We start from the raw sequence: 12,755 nt of genomic DNA, 5'->3' as shown, positions 1-12,755 counted from the left end.
GCTTTGCTTCCTGTGTTCTTCCTAGTCAAGAAAAAATGTTTTTTTTCTTGCATGCACCGATATGCCAACCAGACAAAGCTGTCTCTGAACGAGGCCAAGAACTGGAGCTTCACAGCTTTCCTGCCATCAAGAACCCCCCCCTGCAGAGAACGGCCCACATCTGACCCACAACAGACCAGCATCCGAGTCCCAAAAGACAGGAAGCCACAAAGGGGAAATCCAACACAGGGGAAGTAACCCATCAACCTGTAACAGTGAAGTAAATCAGGGCCCTTTTATGACTCGTGGACCGACTCCCAGAATTCCTCAGCCAGCGTGCCTGGCTGAGGAATTCTGGGAGTTGAAGTCCACAGTCATAAAAGGGCCAAGCTTGAAGACCCTTGAGGTAAATAATCCAGCCTTCCCTGGATTAGGGCTTTCTGAGAATTTTGCAATTCCAGATCCTTACATTTTTAGCCAGCACCGAGTTGATCATCAAACAGATCAAGGCCAACTTCTTTAGGTCAATGTTTCTCAGTCTTAGCAGCTTTTGGGGACTTCAGCTCCCAGAATTCCCAGCCAACATGTTGACTGGGGAATTGTGGAAGTTGAGGTCCATACCCTTTTAGTTTCCGCAGTTGAAAAACACAAAAGCTGTCAACCCCTAGTTTGTTCTATTGCGAAGCACCTTCCAAGAAACAGACTAGGGATGGTCGTGGGGCTTTTTCGATTAATGGGTTCTAGGTGCTACTTTGTGTATTCTTTATTATATGTTGTTGTGGTTGTTGCCGTTTCCCAGTTGTACTAATCACGGTCAGAGCTAAGGTTAGCTGGTTTTCTTCTTCATGATTTGATGCCTATCCATCATCACTGACATATCCCCTGCAAGGGATGAAGTTTCACTGCAATAGAAAGTGAAGGTCTGTCTGGGGTGGTCCAGCCCTCCCCCCCCCCATCCCAAGCTGGCTGCCAGGAACACAGCAGCGGCTATTTCCATTTCCTTATATGGCTTTTCCATAGATCCCAACTCTCTCAAGGAAAAAGCCACGGAGCAGAACCAGTCAAGAGGTCTGTGAGCTGTAGATGTGTCCTATTTGCTAATGGCTGTTTCAAGTATCCCAGCATCCTGCAGAAGACCATGCAGAGGAGAGGAGCCTGGAATGCAAATGGGGGCATTGTAGGAAAAGGGGGAGGGAGGGACAACCAAGTCAGGATGCGAAGAAATTAGGGTTGGGCCAGGGTACTCTGTGAAGGCAAGGGCTACGCAAAATAAAAGGAGTCGGCCGAAAACTTATGAGGTTGCCAAATCTCTCCCACGAGTGCTGGGACCACGCCAGCTGAGCTTTTGGAACACGGCGTCCACAGATGCCCTCCGTATCGCTCCTGGGTCAGGCAGGGGTTAGAGCAGGGGTGTCCACTGCCGGCCTGCGGGCCGGATGCGCCGTGGTGAAACCGCGCCCACCCCATTGCCGACCACGGGGGAAAAAAAGTCACGATACGTCGCGACACGTCGCGGGTTTGACACCCCTGGGTTAGCTGAAGAGAGAGCCCAGGCAGGCCAGCATACCTGCAAGGCAGGTGCACTCGTAGGCCACATCTCCCGTCTGCTGGCAGGTGCCCCCGTTCTGGCAATGCGAGGGGTTGCAGGGCACGTAGAGGTGCTCGCAATTGGAGCCCGTGTAGGCCGGCCGGCAGTGACACTGGTAGGAGCCGATCTCGTTGACGCAGGTCCCGCCGTTCTTGCAGATGGGGGGTGTCCGGCTGCACTCGTTCAGGTCTTCCTTGCAGGTGGCCCCGTGGAAGCCCTGCGGGCACCTGCACACATAGCTGGACTCAAAGGGCACGCACTGGCCGCCGTTGGCACATGGGTTAGAGGCACAGGGATCCGCCTGCTGACACGTCTTGCCTGCAGGCCAAAGAGACGGACATCTGGCTTCAGCCAAACCTTCAGAGCCCAGAAATGCCACAAATAGGACCCCAAAAGCTCCCTTTTTTCAGGGCTAATCTTTTTAATGCTTTTAAAGAGTTGCAAACGGCTTTATTCAATTTTCACGGGCTTCTTTAAAAATGTACATTTTTTCTGCCTGACTCTTATTTCTTCCATTGTAGGGTTTTTCTCTACAGGGATACCTTGATGCAAGAATTAAACATTTTTAAACGAGGACAGTGTCTGTCCCTGCTCTAAGGAGCCTGCACCCTTTCTCTTCCACCTCCCCCATGACAGGCAGAACCAGTTAAAGCAGTGTTTTTCAAAGTCGACAACTTTTAAGATGAGGGGGCTTCGATTCCCAGTGACCCTTGCGGAATGGAGAGTTCTGGGAGTCGAATGCAGATATCGTAAAAGTTGACAAGTTTAAGAAGCACTGGTCTAAATAGTCAAGGGTACACAAGGCAGGCTTCTCTCTTTCGTGGAGAGAAACCTTTGAAAAATGGAAATGGTGTCAGGTTCGAAGCACGCTTATGCTGTCGCCACCATTACTGCTTCTTAGCTTGCCAACATACTTAGGGGGAGGGGAGTGGGAACTGGATATCAAGAAGTCGGTCCATGAGAACCAAGGTCGCTTCCCCAAGTGTCTGCCTAACCTCAGAGACATTTTCTCATAACAATATTGTGACGCTTAATTGGACAATGAGACCTGCCCAAATGGGAGGAGAGAGAATTCTTTGCTTTTACCGTATAGTTGGGAGTGGGGGGGGGGGAGATGGAATTAGCGAGAGCTGGCTTTGCTTTCATACGTGCCGGAATGATGTGCCCAATAAAGTTTTGCCTAAGAGATCAGAACGTCTCAAGGATGCTGGCTTGGTTGCGTTCATCAGTCGGACACGATGCTTTTGGCACCCCCTAGTTCCAGCTGTCACCGGGAAGACCGGGAACAAAATGAAAGCTCTTCCTTGCAGTCCCAACAAGGACACATCAAACGCACAAGGTTGGGCTTGGTTCTGCAGCTGAGAAGTGGGATTCTACCAGGGTTGGGGTTGCAGGCCTCTCAAAGGATCCCCGGGATATTTGGGAATGTGTGCCAGTTGCTCTCTCACCTGACCAGCCTGGAGGGCAGCTGCATTTGTACTCGGTCAGGGTGACAAGGTCACAGCTCCCTCCGTTGCGGCAGGGGCTGCTCAGGCAGGCGTTCTCCTCCATGGTCAGGCACAGCTTGTCGATGTAGCCCAGGTGGCAGGAACAGACGTAATCAGCCGTGTTGCCGTCCACCACGGGGTGGCAGGTGCCGCCATTCTTACAGGGGGAGCTGAGGCACAAATTTTGGAACTGGCACCGATGGCCGACAAAGTCACTGGAGCATCTAAGAAAGGGAGGAGGATGAAGAAGAGGGTCAGTCGGAGAACGGCAGGAACAAGCTGTCCAGCCGTCCTTCAGCGGCTTTGCAATGCCCCCCCCCCAGCCGTCTGCCCTCCTGGTGTTGGCGGGCGGAGGATCAGGAGCAGCCGAGAGCAGGATTTGAACGAGCGACAGCCTTAACCACACCGCTACAGAAGATCCAGTCTCTCTGGCTCCTTTTACAGGAGGGTTTTTCTTAACGTGACTTCTATGAAAGGAATTCTTAAAAGAATAAAAAGAATGCAGATTTTGAAAAAAAGTAAAATAATGTGAAGAAAGAAAGAGAGAGAGAGAGAGAGAGAGAGAAAGGAAGGAAAGAGAGAGGGAAAAATAAAGAAAGAAAGAAAAAAGAAAAAGAAAAGAAGGGAGAGAAAGAAAGAAACAAAAAGAGAGAGAGAAAGAAAGAAAGAAAGAAAGAAAGAAAGAAAGAAAGAAAGAAAGAAGGAAAGGGAGAGAGAAAAAGAAAGAAAAGAAAAGAAGGAAGGAGAAAGAAAAAGAAAGAAAGAAAGAAAGAAAGAAAGAAAGGAAAGAGAGAAAGAAAGAAAGAAAGAAAGAAAGAAAGAAAGAAAGAAAGAAAGAAAGAAAGAAAGAAAAGAAGGGAGAGAAAGAGAAAGAAAGGAAGGAAGGAAGGAAGGAAGGAAGGAAGGAAGGAAGGAAGGAAGGAAGGAAGGAAGGGGAGAGAGAAAAAAGAAAAGAAGGAAGGAGAGAAGGAAAGAGAAAGAGAGAAAGAAAGAAAGAAAGAAAGAAAGAAAGGAAGGAAGGAAGGAAGGAAGGAAGGAAGGAAGGAAGGAAGGAAGAAAAAGTGATACTGTAAAGAAGCAACTTTCAATCTTAAGAGCGGTTACATTTATATTTTGCCATCTCTTATTTCCAGTCTACCCTTTCTAATCATCGAGCTCATAAAATCACAGGTTCATTTTTTTATTTTTTTAGCAAAAAGTCCATAAAGGGTTTCCAGGCACTGATACATGCAGTAATTCTCCTTTCCCTAAACAGACAGGTTAATTGTGCTACCTTTGCTAATCCTGCATCTTCACCAACCATTCCTGCATTGTGGGTATTTCAGAGTCTTTTCATTCTCATACATATAGAAAAACAAAAACAAAAAAACCTCACAGTGGTTATCACATAGAAAAGCCACTTTCCACAACCCTTTTCTAATTGTCACACAGGAAAAGTTCTGGTTTTCATTGAATATTAATCTTTAACATTCTTTGCGTGTATTGGAACCCAGAATTTTTCGGGCATTTTTGCAAATCCACCAGGCGTGACCAACAGACTTTTTACTTTCCACATTTCCAACTTAAAGCCCCTGTCCACATTGTAGACCATTTTTCTAGCCCTAGGAGAATTTTTAAAGAATATGTTTCTTTTTTTAATCTCTGGGAAAACACTTTGCACAATAAATATGCAGGACACTGGAAGCTGAGAGAAGGGTGCCCACTGGTTCTCTAAAATCACCATCTAGAACAAAACCCACTCAAAAAGGCTTTCTCTTGGTCTTTTAGATTTTGGAAACTCTTTTTTTGGGGGGGGGGGGGGTTTAACAACCTTGAGTATTTTGCCAACTTTGGCCATTGTAAGATAGGTGGACTTCAGCTCCCTGGATGTGAAACAAGTGGTTTAAATTCTGAGATCGTGGGGAAAGATGGGCGCTCCCCTTAAGCCACTGGGATGGGAAAGAGTTTGCAAACTCTGCTCATGTGACCCCCGGAGACGCTTGCGATGGCAAGTCACTTCCAACGGTCACTAAACAAAGGGCTGTAAAGTCAAGGCGAATGAAACTGGGTTTAATTTCCCGTTGGCCTCTACATTTTAAAAGCTAATGGCTCTTTTTTGTTGGTGTGCTGACCTGCCTAAAGCCCATTTTAGTCCCTTGCAAGCTTAATTCTCCATACAGTAGTTTCATCCTTTCCGGAAAACCCAAAGCGTCTTCCATAACCAGGATTGACCGTTCAAAGAGCCATGGGCCCGAGCTCTATAGCAGCAAGAGGGGGTTTTATTTGTATTTTTCCTTCCCTTCCTTGCTTTTTGAGAAAGATAGCCCGGCAACGGCCATCCACTGGTCACCTTGTCCATCTGTTATGCATCGCCAAAAGGAGCCGGAGCCAACTGGCCCATCCAAACGGCCCTCTCCATTTGTCAAGGCCCTTTGGTCGGAGGAGGCGTCCCTGGGGGGGGGGACGATTAAGTGGCAACACCGCCAGGCTGAGCCCAGGGAGGGCCACCTTGTGAGGGGTCCTGGGTGCTCCCCGAGCTGGGTGACTCCTAATTTGCCATTTGCACAATTTCTACCGAAGAATTCCCTCTTTTTCTCCTTGCGTTGTTATTCTGGGATTTGTCAGGCGCAGACGGTTCTTCCTCAGAGTTCCTTCTTTTCCACCGGCTACTAAAAAGCCATTTCACAGCTACTGGTGGTGACGCATAGTGAGCAGAACTGCACGGCATGCTTTGTGGAGGGGTTTCTTGAAATTAATACAGCTAATAGAGAACTACTGTATTCTCCTGCTTGAGGGGGGGGGCTGGACTAGAAGACCCCCCAAGGTCCCTTCCTACTCTGCTATTCTATTCTATTCTGTTCTGTATTTCTATTCTGTCTTATCCTATTCTGTATTTCTATTCCTATTCTATTCTGTATTTCTATTCTGTTCTATCCTATTCTGTATTTATTTTTTTTTTAATTTTTTATTTTCAAGTTTGCAATACAATACAATCTTAGAAATACTTCAGATAAAAAAAATAAGACAAATTAATACACACCATTTTCGGTATTGCTCACCCATTTCCCCCCAAACTATTCTGTATTTCTATTCTGTATTTCTATTCTATTCTATTCTATTCTATTCTATTCTATTCTATTCTATTCTATTCTATTCTATTCTGTTCTATACTATTCTGTTCTATCCTATTCTGTATTTCTATTCTGTATTTCTATTCTGTTCTATCCTATTCTGTATTTCTATTCTGTATTTCTATTCTATTCTATTCTGTTCTGTTCTATTCTATCCTATTCTGTTCTATCCTATTCTGTATTTCTATTCTATTCTATTCTATTCTATTCTATTCTATTCTATTCTATTCTATTCTATTCTGTTCTGTTCTTTTATGTTCTATCCTATTCTGTATTTCTATTCTGTCCTATCCTATCCTATCCTATCCTATCCTATCCTATCCTATCCTATCCTAATTCTAACTCTATTCTCTAGATTAGGGGTGAGGAACCATGGCCCTTTTATAAACTAGACTTCAACTCCAGAATTCCTAAAAGGTCCTAAAATGGCCACGGTTCCCCACCCCGCTCCAGGATATAGAGTTAAAGAATGCCAAAGTTTTTCTTTGTTTTGGGAGGGGTTTGCTTGGCTAGGTTTCCACATTTGCTGCTGGAAAAGGCTTCAAGGTCCCCTTCCCAGACCCCCTAAGAGGCCTTCATAAGCAACTTGCACAAACTTTTAGAACAAAACTGAGCATCACTGCATCGTCCCTTCTCAATGGACAAAACCCAAACTGAAGCCCCTTCAGTGCACAGAGGGAGACATGGCACCATCTATATGTCTCCCCCCCCCCCACGGCCCCAGAATGGAGCTGCTTTCTCTCTGTGTCTCCCCAAGTCCATCTCGAAGGGGGGAGCCTGGAGACCCCCTTTGCTCTCCTGCTGAAACCCTCACGGGATCGCCAAAGGCTCAGTGGGGAGGGGTCTGGGCCCAGGGTTTTCAAGATGTCCCAGGAAGAGAGCATTTTGTGTGCCAAAGAGTCACAGCAGAAAGCAAATACTAGATGGAAATTGGGGTGGGTGGGGGTTAAGGGAGCAAAGCTGTAGTTGGCAGATTGGCACATACACTAAGTTTCAAATTCTGTCCTTAAACAGAGGGAGGGGAGGAAGGAAAGGAAAGTAAAGGGGAGGAAAGGAAAGGAAAGGAAAGGAAAGGAAAGGGGAAGAGAGGAAAGGAAATGAAAGGGGAGGAGAGGAGAGGAAAGGAAAGGAAAGGAAAGGGGAGGAAAGGAAAGAAGAGGAAAGGAAAGGAAAGGAAAGGAAAGGAAAGGAGAGGAAAGGAAAGGAAAGGAAAGGAGAGGAAAGGAAAGGGGAAGAGAGGAAAGGAAATGAAAGGGGAGGAGAGGAGAGGAAAGGAAAGGAAAGGAAAGGGGAGGAAAGGAAAGAAGAGGAAAGGAAAGGAAAGGAAAGGAGAGGAGAGGAAAGGAAAGGGGAAGAGAGGAAAGGAAATGAAAGGGGAGGAGAGGAAAGGAAAGGAAAGGAAAGGAAAGGGGAGGAAAGGAAAGAAGAGGAAAGGAAAGGAAAGGAAAGGAGAGGAAAGGAAAGGAGAGGAGAGGAAAGGGGAGGAAAGGAGAGGAAAGGAAAGGGGAGGAAAGGAAAGAAGAGGAAAGGAAAGGAAAGGAAAGGAAAGGAGAGGAGAGGAAAGGAAAGGGGAAGAGAGGAAAGGAAATGAAAGGGGAGGAGAGGAGAGGAAAGGAAAGGAAAGGAAAGGAAAGGGGAGGAAAGGAAAGAAAAGGAAAGGAAAGGACAGGAAAGGAAAGAAGAGGAAAGGAAAGGAAAGGAAAGGGGAGGAAAGGAAAGAAGAGGAAAGGAAAGGAAAGGAAAGGGGAGGAAAGGAAAGGAAAGGAGAGGAAAGGAGAGGAAGGAGGAGGAGGGAGGGAGTCAGTTTTTTTCCCCTCTTTCCCTCCCACTCTCTTTTTGGAGCGTCCACTTTCAATCATCTGGTTGAAACCCTACGGGAGAATCCCCTGAAGCTTGGGGACGCTTTGAGTTAATGAGATGGGCAGGATCCAGACCAAACGGAAAGGAAAATGGGCACAGTAGCAGCACCCGCAGCATCTGCTGGGAGCAGGTGTGCATTTTAATGAGGGGGCAGCAGCTGCTACCACGTTCCTCCCCCCCAACGCCGCCCAAAACATGGCCCTGGCAGGCCAACGCTAAACAGGCAAGGAGGGGGGGGGGCGCTGCGCTGCTGGGGAATTCAGCCGGATGCTTAGGCTGTGCAACAGGGTACAGCAAAACTCTGCCCCCCCCCCCCAAAAAAAGGACAGGCCCAGAGCAACCGTGGAGGCATCCTGGTCAGAGACAAGGCTGCAGTTTGCAATTTCCTTCCCTTCCCTGCAAGTAACCTGCAGCCTTTCCTGGTTGGTTCTGAGAGACCAAGCAAAGCATCCTGGCATTGCAGAGCCAGAGCTTTTCAGAAGGGGGGAGGGAGGGAGGGAGAGAAGAGGGGGGGAAGAGAAAGAGGGAAAGAGAGAGAGAAGGAGAGGAGTGGCAGAGGAAAAGAAAGAGACAGGGGGAAAGAGGGAAGGAGGGAGGAAAAGAGAGGAGAGCAAAAGAGAGAGGAGAAGAGGGGAGGGAAAGAGAGGGGGAGGGAAAGAGTGAAAAGGAGAGAGAGAGAGAGAGAGAGAGAGAGAGAGAGAGAGAAAGAGAGAGATATGGGGGGTGGAGAGAGCTTTCCTAATATCTTTCTATCTTAGCAGGCTCTCACAAGACGATCAAGAACCTGGGCACCAGAGTCCCCCAAAGTGTGTGGAAGGTCTGCCCTTGATGTGCAGCTGGAAGAATCTCTCCTGCCGACACCCAGATGTAGGGACGCGCCTCCCAACTCTACAGGCAACTGGGGGGGGGGGTTGTTTGGCACTCACATGCTGTTCTCTAAGCAAAGGCCAACGCAGTGCTGGGCTGCATCAACAGAGGGATAGAATCAAGATCACGTGAAGTATTAATACTTTACAATGCCTTGGTAAGGCCACACTTGGAATATTGCATCCAGTTTTGGTCACCACAACGCAAAAAAGAAATTGAGACTCTAGTCTAGAAAGAGTGCAGAGAAGAGCAACAAAGATGATCAGGGGACTGGAGGCTAAAGCATATAAGGAAAGGCTGTTGGAATTGGGTATGTCTAGTTTAACAAACAGAAGGACGAGGGGGGACAGGATAGCAGCCTTCCAGGATCTCAGGGGCTGCCCCAAAGAAGAGGGAGTCAAGCTATTCTCCAAAGCGCCTGAAGGCAGGACAAGGAGCAACGGATGGAAACTCATCAAGGAGAGAAGCAACCTGGAACTAAGGAGAAACTTCCTGACAGTGAGAACAATTAACCAGTGGAACAACCTGCCTCCAGAAGCAGTAAATGCTCCAACACTGGAAGTTTTTAAGGAGAGACTGGACAGCCATTTGTCTGAGCAGGGGGTTGGACTAGATGACCTCCAAGGTCCCTTCCAACTCCTCCTCCTCCTCCTCATTATTATTATTATTATTATTATTATTATTATTATTATTATTATTACTTTATTATTACATTATTATTATTATTATTATTATTATTATTATTATTATTATTATTACTACTATTACCTGCCAGAAACGCCCTGGCCCTCCGGCTCCACGTGCAGAAGCTCACCATCTCCTAGAGCAGTGGTTCTCAACCTGTGGGTCGGGACCCCATTTGGGGTCAAACGACCATTTCACGGGAGTCGCCAAACAACGCAGTCCGCCATTTTTCCCCCTTTTCCTTCGCTGTGCTACTCCCTCTTATTCTATTGGCTTTTGAAAGCCAATAGAAGAGATTCTCTTGAATAGAGTCTAATTCTATTGGCTTTCAAAAGCCAACAGGAATTGTTCAGGCTGTCTCTGCCCTGCTGAGCCCGCCAAAAGTCCCATTCTGCAAACGGTGCTGCACCAGTTGAGTAGTCCTCGACTTACGACCAGTTGAGTAGTCCTCGACTTACGACCGGTTGGGGGGTCGCGGCATTAAAAAGGTTGAGAACCACTGTCCTAGACATCTGGATTAGCAAAGCCAAGGTCCTCGCCCCATAAAAGGGACAGGTTTGGGGCATCAGCCTGGCCTGCTGAAGTGGCCCATCTATGGACAAGAAGATTTGTCCATTTCCATATGCCAAAAAAGAAAGGTGAGGGGGGGGTCTGATGTTCCATTTTGGAGAAAGGTTGCAAGAGAAGGAGACGGGCTTAAAGAAAAGGCTGGAAATAACACGGCTGCATCCAGACAAGCTTCTTCCTTTGCAATCCCCTTCCTTTTCCAAAGCAACTTTTAAAAAGAAGCACCAGGCTGGAAAGGGAATCTGCTGGGGGCCACAGGGGCACTAGAAGGCGTTAGTCCTTGTCTACTCTCAGCTAGGACTGTCCTCCATGCCTCACCCCCTGCTGGAGACTAATCCCAATCACGTGGCGTTTTGCAGACTCTTTACACCAGAGGCCCCCAACCTTTTGGGCACCAGGGACCGGTTCCGTGGAGAAAGCTTTTTCCACGGACTGGAGAGAGTGTGGTTTTGTGTGCTGCCTGCATCCCACGGATGGGGCTTTGCTTGTTTGTGCGGGCCGGTTGCTGGCATGCCGCAGCCCCGTACCAGTCCATGGACCAGGGGTTGGGGACCCCTGCTTTACACCTATTCCCCTAACTCTTTGGCTCACATAATTCAAGACCGTTTCTCCCATTTCCGAATCCCTCTGTACAACGACAAAAGTTCTAGCAGTTCTCAAGCAGGAGATCCCACCCAGAGGGCCAATGTCGTGCAGTCAGCATCTCTTCCCAAAGCGCTGGCAAGCGATTTCTGATTTGATCCGCTTCAAGATAACTGCAGATAACGCCAGTCCCGTGGCTGGTCTCTGGTCTCCGGCCACGGGACTGGCGTTATCTGCAGAAGAGCCTGAACCGGGGAGATAAGACGCAACGGCTGCCAGATGAGCAGCGCCCTGGATGCTGGCCGTGGACACAGGCTGGAACAAGGCTACGGAGGTACCCCACGCAGACAACAACTGCAGACCCCAGGTGCGAAAAAGGGCAACGAGTGAGATGGCTCCAAAAGGACTGGATTATCAACACTGACTAGGTTTAGCACGGACTCTGCTTCTTCCTGAATCAGAAGGAAAATACAGCCGCCACAGGGAAGTCATACAGCCTGCTCAATGAGCTGGTCTTTAGCTTGAGCTATTAAAGTTCTTCTCTTCTCAGTCCAGCCCCTTCTGCAGGGAAAGCCGAGCTCTGCTCCCCACGGAATTGGAGACATTTGGGAGCTTCACAACTTTATTTCCTCCCTACTTGACAACTTAGTGGTGAAATTCCTCACTCCCCTGTCCTGGGTCTCGGCCTCCGCCCAGCCCAACCCACTGCAGCCGTTCTAAGAAGTGGCAACCATGAAAGTATTCGGCCCCGGGCAAGCTTGGTTACCCCAGCCTTCCCTAGGCCAGTGGGGGAACGATGGGGACCAGAGTCCCACACCTCTCCAGGGTGTCGCTTTAGAGAAGGCGGCCCCGGAGCAGCTGAAATCCCAGGGCCGCGGGAGGGTGTTCGGTTACCCCCCTCCACAAAGCGTCCCCACCCCGCAGCCGCGTTGGATCCCCGCTTCTTCGGTCTTCCTATTGTTCCTGGGTGTTTCTCCCTCCTCCGACCAAAAACAGGTTTTGTTTCCTTCCCGTCTCCCCTCTATAGAAATGCTGCTTCTAAACACATCCCCGAGGCAGATGTTTGGGCGACCTTTCACCCGTGATTAATCCAGAAGGCTGGCTGGGCCTTTTCACAAGGCCAGCTACCATCTGCCAGAGCAGAGACAGATGCCATGCACAAACACAACGCTGCCCCCCCCCCTCGCTCCAGCCTCCCTGGGTTCGGTTTTAAAGAGAGGAGAGAAAAGAAAAGGAAAAAAAGGCCTTTCCTAAGTGAATGCTTAGGTCACTGCCAATCTTACACAAATCAAGGGGGGGGGAGCCCGTCCTGGGACGCAAGGAAGCTTTGTGCAGAATTCCCAAGCAGCAGTTTCTCTCTCGGGGCTCAAAGGAGCCTCTACAACGAAGTCTGAAAGTTTCCCTCCCTTTAGGAACCTGGCGGGGAAGTTGGAGAAGCCCCAGTGGTCCTACTTCCCTGCTTTATCCCTATGTAGTTTGTTATTATTGTTATTATAGTTTAACGAAGAGAAGGACGAGGGGGGACAGGAGAGCAGGGTTCCAGTATCTCAGGGCCTGCCCCAAAGAAGAGGGAGTCAAGCTCTTCTCCAAAGCGCCTAAAGGCGGGACAAGAAGCAACAGATGGAAACTCATCAAGGAGAGAAGCAACCTAGAACTAAGGAGAAACTTCCTGGCAGTCAGAACAATTAACCAGTGGAACAACCTGCCTCCAGAAGCAGTGAATGCTCCAACACTGGAAGTCTTTAAGAAGAGACTGGACGGCCATTTGTCCGAAATGGGATAGGGTTTCCTGCCTGAGCAGGGGGTTGCACTAGATGACCTCCAAGGTCTCTTCCAAACATCTAGTTTAATGAAGAGAAGGATGAGGGGGGACATGATAGCCAATGTTCCAATCTCTCAGGGCCTGCCCCAAAGAAGAGGGAGTCAAGCTATTCTCCCAGGCGCCTGAAGGCAGGACAAGAAGCCACGGATGGAAACTGATCAAGGAGAGAAGCAACCTAGAACTAAGGAGAGACTTCCTGACAGTTAGAA

The 12,755-nt window shown here is 48.4% G+C and overlaps 2 protein-coding genes across 3 annotated transcripts in view; one reads left to right on the top strand and one right to left on the bottom strand.

Moving 5' to 3' along the window:
- LOC120317510 (zinc finger protein 501-like) overlaps positions 1-12,755 on the top strand; it is a 661,069-nt gene that overhangs the window by 199,202 nt on the left and 449,112 nt on the right. The gene's annotated exons all lie outside the window — the stretch shown is intronic.
- NOTCH1 (notch receptor 1) overlaps positions 1-12,755 on the bottom strand; it is a 103,966-nt gene that overhangs the window by 57,513 nt on the left and 33,698 nt on the right. For both annotated transcript variants that reach the window (XM_039364155.1, XM_039364156.1), the window contains exons 3-4: positions 3,016-3,278; positions 1,547-1,885 (exon numbers count right to left, since the gene is read on the bottom strand). In XM_039364155.1, coding sequence (XP_039220089.1) covers positions 1,547-1,885; positions 3,016-3,278 — 602 coding nt within the window. The remainder of the gene's footprint in view (positions 1-1,546; positions 1,886-3,015; positions 3,279-12,755) is intronic.

The sequence above is a fragment of the Crotalus tigris genome, unplaced genomic scaffold (genome assembly GCF_016545835.1).
Source record: "Crotalus tigris isolate CLP2741 ecotype Arizona unplaced genomic scaffold, ASM1654583v1 scf7180000019692.1526454, whole genome shotgun sequence".
NCBI classification, from domain to species: domain Eukaryota; kingdom Metazoa; phylum Chordata; class Lepidosauria; order Squamata; family Viperidae; genus Crotalus; species Crotalus tigris.
The sequence above is the reverse complement of the archived record's forward strand: the minus strand, read 5'-3'. Positions and strand labels throughout refer to the sequence as shown.